General features: G+C 41.6%; 1 protein-coding gene across 1 annotated transcript in view; it reads left to right on the forward strand.

The window, feature by feature from the left end:
• The window catches only part of Scn8a (sodium voltage-gated channel alpha subunit 8), a 116,675-nt gene that overhangs the window by 84,668 nt on the left and 13,318 nt on the right, over nucleotides 1-18,689 (forward strand). The window contains exons 17-22 of the mRNA XM_010628614.2: nucleotides 1,149-1,619; nucleotides 2,158-2,275; nucleotides 2,852-3,006; nucleotides 4,347-4,520; nucleotides 9,885-10,007; nucleotides 16,278-16,562. Coding sequence (XP_010626916.1) covers nucleotides 1,149-1,619; nucleotides 2,158-2,275; nucleotides 2,852-3,006; nucleotides 4,347-4,520; nucleotides 9,885-10,007; nucleotides 16,278-16,562 — 1,326 coding nt within the window. The remainder of the gene's footprint in view (nucleotides 1-1,148; nucleotides 1,620-2,157; nucleotides 2,276-2,851; nucleotides 3,007-4,346; nucleotides 4,521-9,884; nucleotides 10,008-16,277; nucleotides 16,563-18,689) is intronic.

An 18,689-nucleotide genomic window follows, 5' to 3' on the forward strand; every position in this document is an offset into this window, starting at 1 on the left:
GAGATAGGGTCTCACTATGTAGTTGAGACTGACCTGGAACTCACTATGTAGCCCAGGCTGGTCTCGAACTCACAGCAATCCTCCTGCCTCAGTCTCCCAAGTGCTGGGATTACAGGCGTGAGTCACCACTCCCGACCATACTTCTTTTTAATATTTGCTATTCTACTCTCCCACTCTGTACGTACTGTTAACTCCACCTAAAATGTGCACCTTGATCTATGATAAAGCAAAGAACAAATATAAATCAGGAAATGACTACCTCTCCAACCTTTCAAAAGTCAGGCTTAATAAAAATTAATCACAATGCCCAATGTAGTAAAATAAGAAATTAAAGTTTGCATCTGACTGCTTAACACATGGCAGTGCAATAGAACACAAACGTCACCATCATTCGCCAGAGTTTGTTTTTTTTTTTTTAAGACAGAATCTCTTTGGCCTCAAACTACTGGACACAATCTTAACTCAGTCTCCTAAGTGTGTGTTCAGACCCCCATACCTGGCAAAGTTATTTTATTTTTATAAATGTTAGGAAAGCAAAGCAGTTGCATGTGTTTGTGTGTGAGCATGCATGCACACACTGGGAATCAAATCCAGAGCCTTGCTCTACCACACAGCTAGGTCCTTACCCCCAAAATTTATTCTTATAATAAGATGACATGAAGTAGACTTAAGTTCTACATTATTGATTTGTTAAAAGGAAATGTGACTCTCTGAGTCTAATTTTTTCTAACATGGGTCCTCTAAAATGTCTGTTTATGAATACAGGCATCTGTGTATTTTTGTCTTTCCCCAATAATCTGTATCCACCTTTTTGTTCTTATTTTTGAATAATTTTATACCAAAATGAATATAACCTTTGCTTTTTCTGATTTTTAAAGAAGTGATATATTTTAGGATACATGTATACAAATGTAAAACTGTGAAAGAGTCTAGAAAGGACTAACTTGTATTAAAAACAAACCCCAAAAAATTCCTATATGGTGATGTAAATATTCAAAATAATATATGAGCCAAACAAAACACAACAGAACTTCTTGAATCTGTTATATAAATTCCATTGGCTTCCAATTTGCAACCCCTAGTACAGTGGATAACTTTTCCTAATATCTTTCTACATTTATTTCTTTTTCCTAATGCTGCTGGTGCAGGTGCTGAATCTGTTTCTGGCCTTGCTTCTGAGCTCCTTCAGTGCAGACAACCTGGCAGCCACAGATGATGATGGAGAAATGAACAACCTACAGATCTCAGTCATCCGCATCAAGAAAGGTGTGGCTTGGACCAAACTGAAAGTACATGCCTTTATGCAGGCTCACTTTAAGCAGCGTGAGGGGGATGAAGTGAAACCCCTGGATGAGCTCTATGAAAAGAAGGCCAACTGTATTGCCAACCACACTGGTGCAGACATCCACAGGAATGGTGACTTCCAGAAGAATGGCAATGGCACAACCAGTGGCATCGGCAGCAGTGTGGAGAAGTACATCATTGATGAAGACCATATGTCCTTCATCAACAATCCCAACCTGACTGTGCGGGTACCCATTGCTGTAGGCGAGTCTGATTTTGAGAACCTCAACACAGAAGATGTTAGCAGCGAGTCGGATCCTGAAGGCAGCAAAGATGTAAGGTCCCAGCTAGAAACCAGCCATGGTCCTGTGTGAGAGCAAACAGGGCTCTGTCAGCCCTAGGGATTGGTTCATTTCTGGACTTGGGGAACAGATCCTATAGTGTCCAGTTTACATAGACAACGACTCCATACTCCATTGTCACGCTAGGCCTTCCCTTGATGGCCAAGCTTCCTGAAATGTTCCTGGGTTAGCTCCACCACATTAGGAGGATCTGGATCAGAGATTGAAATAAACTCCTAAGTTCTTCACTGCCATTAATCTGCCTGATTGGTAGCTCTGCCTAGGGCCACATTTGACTTAGGGTAGGTCATTGTCTTCTCTAACTGGGTTTTGGTGTTTTACCCCATCCTTCTGGAAGCTTTGAGTCCTTGTAGTTAGGACTTACCCATCATGCATTGGATGCTGATAAGCTGGAAAAGAGTTACAGAGAAGAATCACAGGTAGTGCATCATCCATAGAAGAGGTAGAATCATCAGTATTGAGTGGACATGCTGCTGCAGAGTTGCTTTTTCTCTTTTCCCTTCATGTCTAGAAATTGGATGACACTAGCTCCTCTGAAGGAAGCACCATTGATGTCAAGCCAGAAGTAGAAGAAGTCCCTGTGGAACAGCCTGAGGAGTACTTGGATCCAGATGCCTGCTTCACAGAAGGTGAAGGGCAAGGGCAAGACTGTGCTCATCACCCGTGCACTGTTCATGACATGTGGTTGTGCCAGGGTGGGGGGCTCCATGGCAGTCTTGAAGAACTTTGTTCCCCATCCCACCATTTTGAAAAAAGTTGTGTTGCTCAGTGCAAGTTTCTGTTGTCCAGTATTTCTTTACCCATCTTCAGCCCAAATACTGTCAATAGGCCTCTTCTCAGGCCTAGGATGTAGCTCAGTGGCAGAGCACTGGCCTAGCATGTATGAGGCCCCAGGTTTAATCACCAGCACTGCAAAAAAAGAAAAAAGATTTCTTTCTTAGCTGTACCTGCCTCCTATTACCCTCTTCTTCTCCCCTCTTTATAGGGTATCTTCTCAACTCCAGGTAGCCTTCTTAGTCTTTGCAGCACAGCCTCAGCTAGCTCTACTACCTCCTCTGTTCCTGAATCAGAAATTGTCATACAGTCGCCATCCTCCTGGCCATGTAGTGGTGCAGCCTTAGGAGGGCCCTTAGGAGGTGGAAGGAAGGACAGGTCTGGGATGGGTGAGTTTTCATGGTCTGACCTTTCTCTGCTGCTGGTGCCAGGTTGTGTCCAGCGGTTCAAGTGCTGCCAGGTCAACATTGAGGAAGGGCTGGGCAAGTCTTGGTGGATCCTGCGGAAAACCTGCTTTCTCATCGTAGAGCACAATTGGTTTGAGACCTTCATCATCTTCATGATTCTGCTCAGCAGTGGTGCCCTGGTGAGGTCCAGGGGAGAATGTGAGGAGGGGCTGTCTGGGAAGGGTACAGTGAAACCAGGGGGAAGAGGCTGAATGAGGCCCATGCCCAGCATCTCTGAATGCACATTGGCTGTGGTCACAAGGATAATGTTCTGTTAAAGTATTTTGGTCTAGTGTCCTGAGACTTTAGGATTACAATCCACATTTACCCACATCCTAATCTCAAGCCTGAGACCTTCTTTTTATCAGGATGAACACCAAATTGCCTTATGTCCTTACTGCCTACTTCGCCACCCTATCCTAAACAGCTTCCTCAGATAACCTCTTCTCTCACCTAATACTCCACATCTCCCATTTTGTTACATTTTAGTTGCCCAAGATAGGAAGGAGGTGCTGTTCCTCCACCTACTCCCTTCATGCTCTACTGATGTTAGCAAACATTCAGTTAGATCTCTGGTGCAGGGGTTATTATATTCACATTGTCCTTGGTGTTTATCATTCATCAGTGAAGCAACAGGGTGTTGAACAGTCACCTCCTCTGCCAGGACAAATTCAATGTTAAATATCTTTACAATACTAGCAACTCAAGAAGTTTCACTTACTCATGAGGTAGGAGAATAAGAGAGACAGTAATGTATAGTAATGAGGAGCCCAAGGACAAAGAGGACAGCTTTCATGAAGAAAATCATGGAGAGTGAGAGGTTTATGCAAGGATGCATCAGAATTAAAGTGGGCGGCCCAAAGGATGGCATTAGTAGCCACTGATCTAAGTGGTGAAGAGCCAGACTACCCTGCCTGTCCCAGAGCTATTTGTTTCATCTGTGAGCATCTACTATGCTTCCTGAAGCACTGTGAATGTCCCCAAGGTGGTAGATCCCACATGAAATATCCAGAATAGGCACCTCTATAGAGACAGAAAGTAGATTAGTGGTTACCTAGGAATAATGGATGAAGAGGCCAGGGGTGATAGCTAAAGGGTGTAGAAATCCTTTGGGGGATAACAAAAATGTTCTAAAACTGTGATGAATGCACAGGTCTGAATGTACTAAAAGCCGTTTTTTAATTTTAATGGCTAGATTGTCTGGTATGTAAATTATTCCTCAGGAAAGCTGTTAAAATATAAAACTCTGGACTGGACCTGAAGTGCAGTGTAGAAGATTTGCCCTGCATGCAGAAAGCCCTGGGTTCCATCCCCAGCCCTTAGAGGTACAGGGTGGGGTTGGGAGAGTTGTAGCAGAGGAAGGTAGGAAGCTGATGACAGGCCAGCTGCTTGTGGGAGGAACGGCCTGCAGTGACAGTGCATCCCATGGTGCCTGTTTACCTTCCAGCACTATAACAGGCAGCTGCTGCCTCTCTTTCAGGCCTTTGAGGACATCTACATTGAACAGAGGAAGACTATTCGCACTATACTGGAATACGCTGACAAAGTCTTCACCTACATCTTCATCCTGGAGATGTTGCTCAAGTGGACAGCCTACGGGTTTGTCAAGTTCTTCACCAATGCCTGGTGCTGGCTGGACTTCCTCATCGTGGCTGTACGTGTCCTGCCTTCTGTTGCCCACCACTTCATAGGGGTCTCTCCCTCTAGTGGCCTGAGCTGCCGAGGACTAAGTTATAGATCCACGTGTCAGCACAGGCTCTGCTAAAGTCTCTCAGGTCTTAATTTTGGGGAGGAGAAATCTGAAGTCCCTCCATATCCTGGGTGCTAACCAAGTCTTTACTCTGGTGTGCTTGGTCAATTTGGATTCAGAGATTAGGAATGAGAAGTAGAATCATTGGTCTCAAAGCACCATGTTTTCAGTCTTGGAACTGAAAGGTTCTTGCTCCAAAGGAGCAGGAAGAAGGGATGAGAGGTTGAAGTAGGGCTGCTGGGTTGGAGGGTAGTGGAGTCTGTGTGATTCTCCTGGCCATTCTCATGCACACTTCTCCAAGACTTCCCTGAGCAGGTCAGTTTACCGGTATGGGAGTTGGGGTGGGGGGAGGGGATCCCATACTGACATTTGAGGTTTTCACATTGACGTTCTACAGTGATCACCAAGGAAGAAATCCCTTTTTCCTCTAGGTTCCAGGACCTTCAAGACATGGTGGCCTTGACCTCCCATATTCTTTTCAGGTTGGAAGCTGCGTTATCTGTTACCATTTCTCACCCTACCAGCACCTACTCTTTGTTGGCTTTTCTATGATGCTTATTCTCTTATTTTGTGTAATAACTAAAGCTTTCTTCTACTAACCAAATCAACATTTTTAAAAAGAGTACATAGGAATTATAAGACTTGGGCCACGGGGAAGTCCCATCCTGCTGGGAGCTAAGAAGTGCCATGAAATTGGAGTGGTGGGAGGCTGGGTTAGTATGAAGAAGACAGGCTATAAATCTCTGTCTTAGGCATCAGAAGCCCAGCACTATGCCAAAATAATGATTTCCATTTTATAAATGTGTTCCTTTCTCAACGCGTCTGCAACTTCTGTGGTTAGTGATTCCTTCCAAGAACTATCACTGTGTCTCCATTATTGTCCTCCCATTCAAAAAGCCAGCCTTTGGGAGGATGTCCACATGAGGTGAGGAGGCCCCTCTTTGGCCTGAAGGTGAGCCAAATAGGTATGGTCCCAGAGGAAACAGGCATGAGACACTCACAGAAAAGTTCTCCACTCTCCTTCAGCTACTGTTGATGCCAGTTTGTGCCAGCAAGGCCTCTTCCTTCCTCAGACAGAAAGCTCAGCCCTGAGACCTAGGCAGGGAATGGGATAAAGCCCAGAGGACTGAAATGAGACTGGACCAGATTTCTTGCTAGAGAAAGGGGAAGCAACATAGCTTTCCTTGGCTAGACCTTAGCTGGACTAACACTCCAGCTACCTAGGAAAGCTTTGATTTGGAGCAGTGCTTCCCCACTTGACCTTCTCTTCCTTATCTACCTCAACCTGAACCACTCTCAGGTTATCAGGTATCCCATGTGCCCCTAGTACCCCAATCAGCTGTTTAAATGCATAGCAGACTCTACACATCACCATTTATTTAGCAAACATTTTTAATACTTATTATGCTAGGTAGAAAGGGGTGAAAAGATAACAAGATAGCCATTTGACTGCAGTCCATCAATTCCTCTCATTTTTGGGATTTGTTGGATTATTACATTGCTGTGAGTTCTAAATGTTGGCTCCACAGAATGCCCCGTACCAGTTTTTGGCAAACAACATAAATTGAATACCATGCTCTATAGAATTATCTTAGAGCCCTCGGGAGTCATAGGAGGATAGGTAGGCATGGGAAGGATGAGTAGCCCCTGGGAAGCTTAGAGTAGCTCTCAGGGCAAATTTGGCTTTATCTCAGGCACATGGTAACAGCATTCTGGAGCAGCTCTCCTGGGAACCTCTCTTCTATCGACCTCTTATGTATAACACAACAATTCATTCATTCTTCACTTGTCTGATGTTTATTGAGCATCCACAGTATGCAAAGCTTCCTGCCAGGTGTGCAGGGAAAACAGAGTAATAGACATAGGTACTTCTGTCTGAGGGCCTGAAAAGATGAGACTCACATACAAAGAACCACATATGAGGCGGAGTGTGCTAAGTGGGGACCCCAGTTTATTACAACAGCTCCACAGGTTGCCTCCTTTGAAGGGTGAATGAGGAGTAAGATCTGAACTGGCAACTGGACAGCTGGAATTATCCCAAGTTTTTTCTGCCCATTTGGGTAAACGATCTGGTTCCACTGGCATTTTAGAAGAACCAGCAGGTAGAAATTTTAGGTCCCAATTTAGTACCATCTCCGAAAGACTGTCTTCCTCTCATTTCATCCCTTGGCAACTTGATGTTGGAATCTGTCATTCATCTCTACATTTGTTTCCCTAATAGCATTCATTCTTCCTTGTCTCTTAAAGCTGCTGAGAGCACTTTTTTTTTTTAATCATGGGGATAATCCAGACAACTTCTAAGGTCAGTTCACTTTAGTAATAAGCCATGAGACATTTTATTTTTCTTAGGTCTTTGCTTCACTGGAGACCATCTCCAGTAAAAGGAATTTATTGTGTTCTCCAGGAAAATTTTCCCCATGATTTGCAGAGACTAGCCAGCATATCTGTTCCAGGGATTGTGACTTGCAGAGACCACGTACCTCATCCTGAACATAGACTACTTAAGAATGTTCTCTGTGGAACTGTTTCATCATTTTGAAAAAGTCACCCAGTGTTCATTTTCTTCATCCTTGCAGCCGCAGATCCCTGAATTTTGACTACTCAGTTTGCTTGCTTTTTTTTTTTTCAGGTTTGATTCATTCCATAAAGTGCATGTTAAGCAATATTCTGGTTATGTCCTGTGAAAGTTTAATATGGAGACTCAGAAGTTTATAAGAGAGCCCTTGTCTGCTAAACAATAACCCAGATAAGACCTTTTGGTCCTGTCTCAGGAGACCTGGGCTCAGTTGGCCAGCTGAACACGTCTCTCTGCAGCATTTAGAGCCAACCTCTGAACCGGCCTCTTTGCCCCCCTCTCCACCTTCTTCCCACTGGAGATCTGGTTGTGAGCAGGTATATTACCTACCCTGAAGAGCCAGAGACTTCTTGCCTTTTGTAGGTCCTGCAGCCACTTACAGCTGATTTTCCACAATTTTTACCTGGCAAAGTTTCACAGGATAAAGCTTATCCCCAGGGACTTTTGAACCCATGTATTTCATTACAGTGGGATGCCTTACCTTTAGATGTACCTGTTAAAGGCCTCACCGAGAATCTAGCAATTTTAGATTATTAGGCCTTAAGGGTTAGGAACAGTAGACAGATTTTTGCTGAGAATTATGGATGGAGCGCAAGTGACTTGGATGGTGCTACTATCATCTAGAGAAGGATTTTGAGTCCTTGTTTCAGCAGAGATGAACCTGTCTGGGTAGTAACTAGTTGACTCACACCTGTAATCCCACCACTCTGGGAAACTGAGGCAGGCGGATTGCAAATTCAAGCCCATCCTTGACAATTTATCAAATTAGTGATGTCCTGTCTCAAAATAGAAAATGGATAGGGATGTAGCTCAGTACAAAGGCCTTGGATTCAATTCCTAGTACCTTAAAAAAAAAATCGGTAAGCCAAATAGGGCAGCCACTAGTCATGACTTGCTCTGGACATTGAGAAGATACCTAAGCTCAAGGGTAGTGAGTATGTGCATAGATCAAGGTTCACATCCCATTTCATTTTACTGTATTCTTTTTTTCTCAGTATTAGGGATTGAACCCAGAGCCTTTGCACTGAGCTATGTCCCCTTGCCCTTTTTATTTTTTATTTTGGGACAGGTTCTCACTAATTGCTGAGCTGGGACTTGAACTTTTCATCCCCCTACTTCAGTCTCCCTCAATGCTGGGATTGTAGGCATGTGCCACTGCATCCAGCTTCACACCCAATTTTAAAATTAAACCTTTAAGCCTATGCATTCCTGACCCTCACTAGATCTTTGACTTTCTTGTTCTATAACCTGTCAGTTTTGTTGCTGAATTACAAAAAAAAAGTATGTGTGTGTGTTTTTTATGCACATGCAGTTTAAAGTTACAGAATCAAAAAACCAAAGCCCTAGGCTAGAGATAAAAAGCAGCAAATGAAACCAAATTATAGGTTGCTTCTTCGCTAATTTTTCTGTAAAATACTATTGTTTAAGCTAGGTAGACCCGCAGCCACCTCTTTCCAATAGAGAGAATTTAACAGCTGTTGGTAGGACTATCCTAACTTCTCCCAGAATCTGTGCTGCATTGTAAGACATAGGCTAGTCTTAGAATCCCTGAGCCCTAACATTCTAGGACTAGATCAGCTAAAAGATATATTCATGTCTGTTGCCCCCTGAAGCGCTCAGTGTCTCCCCAGGATCAGTCCTAGGGAGCCGTAGATGTGGCTAGTTTTCAGTGTTAGGGTTATCATGGTAACTGCTCTGAGAGATCTGGTAGAGCAAAGTTTGCCACTGTAAGAGTAGGAAAGCTTTTGACCTGAGTTTAGACCTAGAGATCTATAGAGTTCTTAGAAATTAAAGGAAAAGTATGAATTCAGTGATCAAGATGTACCCCAGATGTCCTGGCCGTGAAGGGGCCATGGTTATGCTTATAAGATGAAAAGATTATTATAGTTAAAAATGAAAAATATCTAAGTGGGCACTTTATGGGGCCAAAATATTGTCAAGGAATTTCCTCATTTGATTCTTTGATTCTTGAGAACTATAAAAAGTCAGGGCTGGGGATTTAGCTCAGTGATTCTGCCGCCTGCCTCGCAAGCACAAGGACCCGAGTTCAATCCCTGGTACTAAAAAAGAAAAGTCACCTGTGGTATTTTTATTGAATGTTTCCTTTGTTGATATTGTGACTCATGAAATTCTCAAACAATGGTTTCTTGTCAACCAGGAGTAAGAGAGCTTGTCCCTGTTGGAAACCCATGGTGAATGAGCTGAGGAGGGGGCAGCTTTTATGGAGTGTGTATTTATCTGTATTCTTTTCCATAGGTACCATTAAATTTGTCTGGCTTAATTTAATGGGAACTTCTGGGACCTGCAGAGACTGTAAAGGGCGAGGGTAAGGTTCTTGTCATCTCTTCAGGCTCCTCTCCTTCCAATGGAACTTCCTCATTCTCTCCCTCTCCCTTCAGCCTCTTCCCTTTCCAACTTGTGCATTTGTCCTACTGCCTTCTCTCAATTTTCTCTTCCCTTTGTGTTTTTTCTTGTGCCTCTCTCAACCACCTTTCCTTCCAGGTCGTTTGAGTCAAGTTGAAGTAGGCAGCTGGTGTTACCCACTTCCTCACCCTGGGGGGAGGGACCCAATATGTGTAATCAGTGCTAGGGGCTTTATTCTAACACTCTGGAACCTCTTTTTTTGTTTTGTTTTGTTTTGTTTTTGTTTCTCTTTTTTGTTGTTTTTGTTTTTCTCTTCTGTTTCTGTGTAGGTCTCTTTAGTCAGCCTTATAGCTAATGCCCTGGGCTACTCGGAACTAGGTGCCATAAAGTCCCTTAGGACCCTAAGAGCTTTGAGACCCTTAAGAGCCTTATCACGATTTGAAGGGATGAGGGTAAGATACTAAGAGCAGCTGATCCTTCTGCATGCCAATGGAAACTGTTTAAGCATGCTAGAACTGATCACATGGTGGAAAGATCATTCAAACACAAATTCTGTGATGCAGCTGCCAATTTGATCCTCTACTTTCTCCCTCGCACCTGCCTCATGCGCAGGGTAGTTGCATTAAGCTGCCTCATCACATTAATATTGGCCCCACGCCCAACAACGTGCCATCGCAGAACATGTTAACATTGGCTATTCTCATGTGGCCTGGCTTACCTGTAGCACTTGGGGCGGCTTTCTGGGCTGTTGATTTAATAGGGAGAATCACCAGGTGCAAAGAAGGGGAATTACAACCCTAGACCCACTGAAAAGCGTGGGCTGCAGGCAGGGAGAGTGCTGTGTAGAGCCATCGGCCAGCTGGGGACTGTGGCCTTGGAGTCACTGAGAAAGCAGTGGAGAAGGGGCTTGCAGACAGAATGGCAGGCCTGGAATTGGGGATGGAGCAGAATTTGGGAGAAGAAATGCTTTTCTTTCTATTCTGATTCCTCTTATTGCACCTTGTTGTTCTCAGCCCAGTCCCGTAAGGACTGGCAGCCTCTGTCTGATAGCAAAGCTTTCCTCCTCACCCCCACCCCTCTGCCCATGCTATATGGTCCCCTATCTTCACACTGTCAAAACACCAGGAACAATGCCAGATGACTGAGTATCAGCTAGTTTTGAAATTCTTGAGACTTCTTATTCCTGCTTGGGTGATGTTCCACCCAAATCCAAACAATGCAAGGGGCTATCACCCTGCCAATTTAGAAATAAGGCTCCTTCTTTTGGTGCCTTTTTTCTTGTTCTTTCTGGTTTTAATGATTGTGCATATGTGCACATACACGAAAAAGTTGATCTAAAATCAAGTGGACAGCTGGTTTTGATGTTGATAGTTGTCCTGTGGTAGGTAATGAGAGAGGTCTGATATACTTAACGAGACCAAGAAAACTCATTTCAATTCAGATGTTGAATACATGCAGGAGAGCAAACCAGAGGATATGTTTTTAAATGTGCAAATAGCAGCATATAGGAATAAAACTTAAACATTGTAATAGTGCACACGAAGCACGACTGATTGGAAAACCCAGGTACCAGGACAGTGCTGCTCCATTCATTCCTCACCTGTGATCCCTGGCTGCTGTTCCACAAGGGCACCCACAGTTTTGCAGGAGGATGAAAATTTCACTGGGACTTGGGAATTTTATTATTTTAGTTTATTCAGATAAATGCTTTTTGCAATAAACTCATATTTCTTCTGTAGCACAGTCACAGTTTGGTTTACTACACATGAGCTTTCTGTAGCCCTCCCAAAACCATCTGCAGGAAGGGCAGTTATACAACAGCACAAATTTATTTTAGCCAAACAAAGAACTGGGGTTCTAAGTCTTTCTCCCACAGGTAAGAATGGTTTCAGCATGTGCAATAAAGTCATTGCCACAGTCAGGCTAAAGTTAGAGAAAGAGTATACTGCATAGGACTGAATGGTTTAGACAGCATGGCATGGCTGAATATAGAGTTTAAAATGCTCATATCTACTCCTGCCATGCCACATTTTTGTGATGTAAATTTTTGAATAAATCATAGTGGTTTTGTTATAGAGCCGGTAACTCATTTTGATGACTGAAAAACTGAGGACAGCATGCAACTAAAAAAGTTTCATGGAGGATAATACTTGCAACGCATCCCTGCGATTCCTCACATCCCCTAACAGTAGTCCTGGTTCTCCTAAACAGAAATTGGTCATATCTGAGGGAAGCATCCCTCTCACTCTGCCCCCACAAATAACCAGCTGACATTTGTTATTAACCTCCTTCAGTTGCTCATTGCTGTCACCTCTGTCCTTGTGGCAGAAAAAGTCCTCAGGGACCAGCTGAAGCCAGTTTGCTCATGTGGAAGCTACATGAGTAATTTGGACGCAGGAGCCCTTTCAGTAATCCCACCTTTTCCTTTTACAGTGGACCCTTGACTTAACAAACTCAGTTTGTTCGAGAGAGCTGGTTGTAACTCACTTTGGTCAATTCAAGGCCCAGGCTCCTCTACACAGCCTTCCAAGTCTCTCTCCTGTGGACAGGCAGACCTCGTGTCCTTAAGGAGACACTGGTCCAGGATTTCTCAACTAACCCCTGATAGCAAACAGGAAAGGATGTTGTAATGTTCCTTCCAGAACCCTTTAAGGGTTGAATCTGTATCTGAGACCATCTGGAAGCACAAGGGCAAGCATTCAGGTTGTAACTCATACTTTGGTTGTAAGTTGAAACAAATTCCTGATGTAACCCAAGTTGTTTGTATGTCAGGACAGTTGTAACTCAAGAGTCCACTGTAGTTCCTCTTTTTTCCTGCTTCCCTGAATTTGTTTCCATTCCATGAAAGAAATTTTACCGTCAACTCTCAGTTTAGAAGCACAGGGTTCTTGACTAGGAAATCAGAATGGTAGAAAGTTTTGTTTGGAAAGCGTCTGTAGCAAACTCTTTTCAGTTAAGATAACATTGGCAAGAACAAGTTTGAGCCCAGCGCTGCAATTTAAAACAGTAATGTTCAGCAAGGGAAGCTTTGGTGTGGATGCTATTTCACTGGACACCAATTAGCCAGTGGTACTGACCATAGCTGGTGAGAAGGCTCAGGGATCTGTTCCTGCCCTGCAGTGTCCCAGCCATCCCATGGAAAGCATTGCAAGAAGAGACTGAATTTGGCTAAGTTTCCCAGTAATAATAAATAGAATTAAGTACATATACATTATTTAAATGTTACCTTTCTGTGAGCACATGTGTTTTTCATGCTTTAGTTTCAGTTATTCTGTATGCCAGCATTTGTGAGATTATCATCCAGAACATTTCAAATAAGAAAGCCTCATGAACTGAACACCAACCATGCAGATGGGCTCAACTGTCACTGTGCTGCTCCAATTATAGACTCAGACCTCTTGAGAGGGAGCCTCTGCCCCCAGCCTGTCCTGGGATATTCACTTCATTCTCCTCTCTCCTTCCTCAAACCAAAGACCAGAAAATTGAAACACTCCTGCTATTGGCAAAGGAATACTTAACGTAGTTCTTTGCTTTTCTCTCCTTCATAGTAGTCCTTAAAGATTTTGCTGTGCTATTAAATTTTTTAGGATATATAATAGTAATGCTGTGAAACATGCATGCATTTTTGTTGTCAGTATGTAGTTGTCCATTAAAGCCATGTTCCCTCTGCCAGATATTAAAAGCTGTTTGACAAATTTTATAATATTTAATGGGCAGCAATAATATCTAGGCAAAGAAAAGATTAAAATGATAGAAGAATCAGAATCCATTGGAAATTTTTCATCAATTGAGATTTGTATCAATTATTAAATACAAATTTCCATTGAAAAGTAGCTTTTATAGAATCTTTTATAGAATTCTAGAATCTAACTTTGAATATTTCTATACTGTGTCTAGTTTTTAGCCATAATACATTTCATCATGATTAGACACTATAACTAGGGAGTAGTAGAGACAAAAAGAGAAGATCTCATATATCCAGCAACTATCAGTAGAAATTTGAATTGTCATTTATAATGTATCTTTAGTATGAGTTCAAAATAAAAATTGGTTTCTCATTCTGTGGAAACTGGTTTCTTGCTTGCTGAAAGAAACAGTGCAATGATAATTCTGTTTGGACCACTGTTAAACAATTTCTGTTTTAACATGTGGTAGCTTATCAGCTGATGTTCACAATAAGGAATTATTAGTAAAGTGTACTGTTTACTTATTTGGTGAAGCTAAGTTAAGTTTTTTGGGGGGGTTGTAATTGATAAATGAAGGTACATTAGCATCTTACAAATACTTTGGCTTCTATTAGGATTTTTGTCATAGTCAGAAATAAGACTCAATAGATTCTCTTGTTTATTGAGCCCTTTGATCAGATCTATGAATATAGAAGTTCAAAGACATCGCTTAGATGATTTTTCCATGCTATAAATATTATCCATATTTAACTTTTAATACATAGACACCATGTAGGATGGGGTAACGTGGGTTCAAGTAGAAGTTTTGAGATCATTTTCTATATAGGTGAAAAGGGTTCCTGGAGGTGGTAGATTCTGGATTGAGAGAAAAAACAGCATTTTTAGGTTTCCGCATTTTGGGGCCTACTTCCCTACTTCACATTGGTAATCGTGCAACAGAAGGTCATGATCTCACTTAAGCTCTGCTGCAAACTGCTGTCATATAGACTTGAGCTTTTAAATCTTTACATAACCTCTCATTGTTTAAAAAATGGTTGTGCCATTTGTGGACCATCCTCCTTTTGCCTGTTGCTCTTTTGCACATTTCATTGCTTTTTGGTGCTCCCACCAAAGGGTGAACAGCTGTAGAATGAAGAAATAAAACTCAAATCTGATTACCTGACCAATTTGATAACATAAATACATATAAATTAATTGCATTCTCCAAAACAACATGGAAATTTTCCAAATTTCAGATATTCAGAGTTCCAAATTTCAGATATTACTCACAATGATAAATATTTTATACTAATGACAGAGCTATCAGATCTAGAAGAGATTTCTTGGTCTAAGAATTAAGAAATAACTGCCTCTCAATCTCAAGGAATTCATATATAAATTGAAGAAACAAGAAAACAAGTATTTTAACCTAAAAGAGAATGACTCCCTAGCAAAATGTTGTTGCCTTTTTTATGCAAGATAAAACCAGGTATCTCTTCTCAGACACATGTTCTGATGAATAGCAATGCAATTTAAGGCCAAACTGAAGATGAGGAAAACCTAAACCCTGTAGAACTCAAAAGAGACCCCAGAGCTGCCCCCTGGCCTCCCTTGCACAGCATGACCTTCCCACTTTTTCCATGCTATGTTGGGTGGCAGCTACTTGTGACTTACGTGCCCTGAAAAACTAATGTAGGGGCATGGTAATATTTGTTACCTTTTCCAGGCAAAACATGAGAAGACAGACTTCATTTTATATCCAGTGTCATTATTTTTACTCCATTAATCCACCTCAGATTCTAGAAAAAGGAAGACATTTCCCCACATTGCATTAGTGAAACCTTTCTGAGTTAGCAGCCCCACTTAAGATAACAGTAAGAAAGAATTGGGAAAAAGATGAAACCAGTCTTGTTTTCTGTCCTGCCACTTAAAAAGTGACCTTTGGAAACACATGAGCACCTTTAGTGAAAACTACTACAACAGTGCAGGTGTTGTGAAGTCACTCTTACTTCATTCAAGTGTGAAGCAAAATCCCAGTTAAAAACAACCTAAAATCTTAAATTCCTAGTAGCTTTTTCCTTTTTTTTAAAATGCCTGAGCTTACTGTAATCAGTGATTTTTAACAATATGCCAATTGTCGAGTTTCAAGAGCAGTGATCTAATCCAAAACGCTTTTATAAAACAAAACAAAACAAGAACCAAAAAAAATGGGGCCAGGGATTTAGCTCAGTGGCACCATGCCTGCCTTGCAAGTACAAGGTCCTGAGTTCTATTTCCAGTACCAAAAACAAAAAACAAAAAACTTAACAGTTTTTATTTTTGATACGTTGTGAAGAATGGAATCAAGCCCTGGACTGAGCAGATCAGCATTAGCCGAGCAGGGGTGACTTAGATTTAGAAACCTACCAAGTCAGAAGAAAAGGCTAAAGAAAAATGAACTAGTGAAAAACACATATGTTCAGATTTCATTATATACTGTTTGGTAGAGGGAATATAGCTTTTTTTCTTGAGCCTGCAAAATATGCATGCTCAGCTATTGCCTGAAATAAGATAACTGGCCTTGCATAGTCATGAAATAGACATTATATACCATTGAGTGGTTCACTGCTTACACAAAAGGCAGTTCTGAGCAATTTTGAACAATCATGTCTTGTTTTTCAGAGGGGGAATGTCTGTTGAAAGGTGACTAGTGAGCTTGCAATTGCTCAGATTTTCTCATGGGGGCATATTTTATGAATTGAAGAGGAGGGAGACTGGACTAAGAAATTCACCCAGGTTGGTGCCTAGAAGAGAAGATCAGGGTCAATTGGGCAGGGAAGTTTTTATTAGTTTAAATAAAGATATAATTTTTTAAAATTTTCCCAAAATATAATTCATAGATTAGAAATTTGGGATCCTACTTAAGGATCTGTCCAGTCACTCCAATTCCAAAGAGAGCATAATGTTTCCATTAGCAGAAAAAGCTACACAAAAAAAGTCATTCCCCTCCTGGAAATCAAAAGAATGTGCTTCTCCCACTTTCTTCCAACACTCAGCAACCTCCCCCTTCCAATGCAGGTGGTGGTGAATGCCTTGGTGGGTGCCATCCCCTCCATCATGAATGTGCTGCTGGTGTGTCTCATCTTCTGGCTGATTTTCAGCATCATGGGTGTTAACCTGTTTGCCGGAAAGTACCACTACTGCTTTAATGAGACTTCTGAAATCCGGTTTGAAATTGAAGATGTCAACAATAAAACTGAATGTGAAAAGCTGATGGAGGGGAACAACACAGAGATCAGATGGAAGAATGTGAAGATCAACTTTGACAACGTTGGGGCAGGATATCTGGCCCTTCTTCAAGTAGTAAGTATTGTTATTTTTAGTCCTGGAAATTCATGTAGCAAAACACCCCATTTGGTTCCTTTTCAGTTCTGCTTTCAGAATCAGGATTACTCTGTATAGGACCGTGAGAACAATGTTATTTCCCAGACCAGTTTCAGGGAGACACACCATTCTACGAGATCTCATTCAGAGGGAATCTCTCTTTGTGTTCAGAAGCAAACTTCTGCTCGGCAATAAAGGTTACTGTAGCATAATATTAGTGGTAGAGAGATTACCTTCTCTTCCGTGGTGAGAATATGTGCTTGAAGAAAAGGAAAAGTCAAAGAGCAGGATAAGCCCATGTAATAGTGACAGTAAAGTAGAGGATATGGCAGTAGGACTGGGGATGTCGCTCAGTGGTAGAGCTCATGCATGAGACCCAGGGTTCCATCACCAGCACTGCAGAGAAAAAATGTAGTATGGCAGAATCGTGATGCTTCTATTCATATCAGCTCAACCCCAGATAGAAGTCCCGAAGTCATATGTCACAGTAAGGAAGGCTGTATTTTGATTACGGTATTGATAAATCTCTTGGATAGTTTTTATTTCATCATACCTAGTTTTCTCTTCCTCTCTCACCAGTGTTTTGGAGTGTTTGACAAGAAAGTTGATACAATGAAAGCTTATCTAGGCATTAGACTCAGACAGATGTAGACTTGAGCCAACTCTGATATTTATTGTGTATATAACTTGGGATAAATTATTCAACTTCTCTTTCCTGTTTCTTCATGGATCAGATACATTAGATACAGATCATAATGCTTTGTGTAGTGGTTAAGAGAATTCATGATTTTGGTTTTTGGTTTTTGGTTTTGGTGATGCTGGGAATTGAATCCAGGGCCTTCTTATCCTCAGCTCTTTTTTATTTATTTTGACGCAGGAGATCACTAAACATCCCAGGCAGGGTTTGAACTTCTGATCCTCCTAACCTTAGCTTCCCAGAGTGTTGGATTACAGGCATGGGCCACTGGGCCTGTAATTCTTGATTAAAAAAAAAAAAATCATACAGTAACACATAGCACGTAGCAGTACTTAAAAGTAATGCTATTATGTACAGTGTGTTTTCATTACTATCGCTACCATGCCGACATCATTCAGCTGTTGGGAGTATTAAACGCAGTACTGCAGACAAAGCTCTCAACCAACCTAACACATAGTAAGTGCTCACTGTTAGATAGTAATAGAAGGCACAGTGACTGGAAGGAGCTGTATTTTATTCCATCCAAAGTTCCTTTGCATTTCTATCCCAGTTCATTAACTGGACCCACAAATTGAATCTGAACTGGCGCAGCTCCGAAAAGCAAATGAACGTCAACAGGCCAGTGAGACACTGTGTTCAGAGTCCCTGGCGTATGAGAGGCATCAAGCTGAGAAGTAGGACCATCAGGTGGAAGCTTAGAAACTGTTGAACAAATAAAACATAGAGAATATTCAATTGTTTACTTGTATTTGTTTCTAAAAAGAGGCTAGTTAGAGTAGACTGAAGGAAAATTAGAAGAGGATGAAGCCAGTGTTGCCACTACCATAAGGATCTGTGGCTATATACTAATAGGGACTAAGTTCTGACCTGCTTGCTTTATAATGTAAGTGTGAATTTCCCAGACTGTCATTGCACATTTAAATACCCTTCTTAAAAACAAAATTCCTTCCCAATTTGAAACTATACTACAAAGCCACTGTGATAAAATCAGCATGGTACTGGCAAAGAAATAGGCCTGAGGATCAATGGAACAGACTGGAAGACACAAAAACAAATGCAAATGTACTCAGCTACCTCATCTTCGACAAAGGAGCTCACCATCCTCAGTGGAGGAAAGATAGCCTCTTTAATAAATGGTGTTGGAAAAACTGGATATCAACCTGTCACAGATTAAAATTAGACCCTTATCTTTCGCCATGCACTAAATTAAAATCCAAATGGATTAAAGATCTAAATATTAAAACAGAAACATTAAACTTGCTGGAAAGTAAGTTAGGCAGAACTCTGGAAGACATTGGTATAGGAAAAGACTTTATGAACAAATCCTCAGTAGCACGGGAACTAGCAGAAAGAATCAACAACTGGGATCTCATCTTACTAAAAAGCTTCTGTACTTCAAAAGAAACCAT

Source organism: Fukomys damarensis, unplaced genomic scaffold, assembly GCF_012274545.1.
Source record: "Fukomys damarensis isolate Sample0158 unplaced genomic scaffold, DMR_v1.0_HiC HiC_scaffold_15, whole genome shotgun sequence".
Classification (NCBI taxonomy): Eukaryota; Metazoa; Chordata; class Mammalia; order Rodentia; family Bathyergidae; genus Fukomys; species Fukomys damarensis.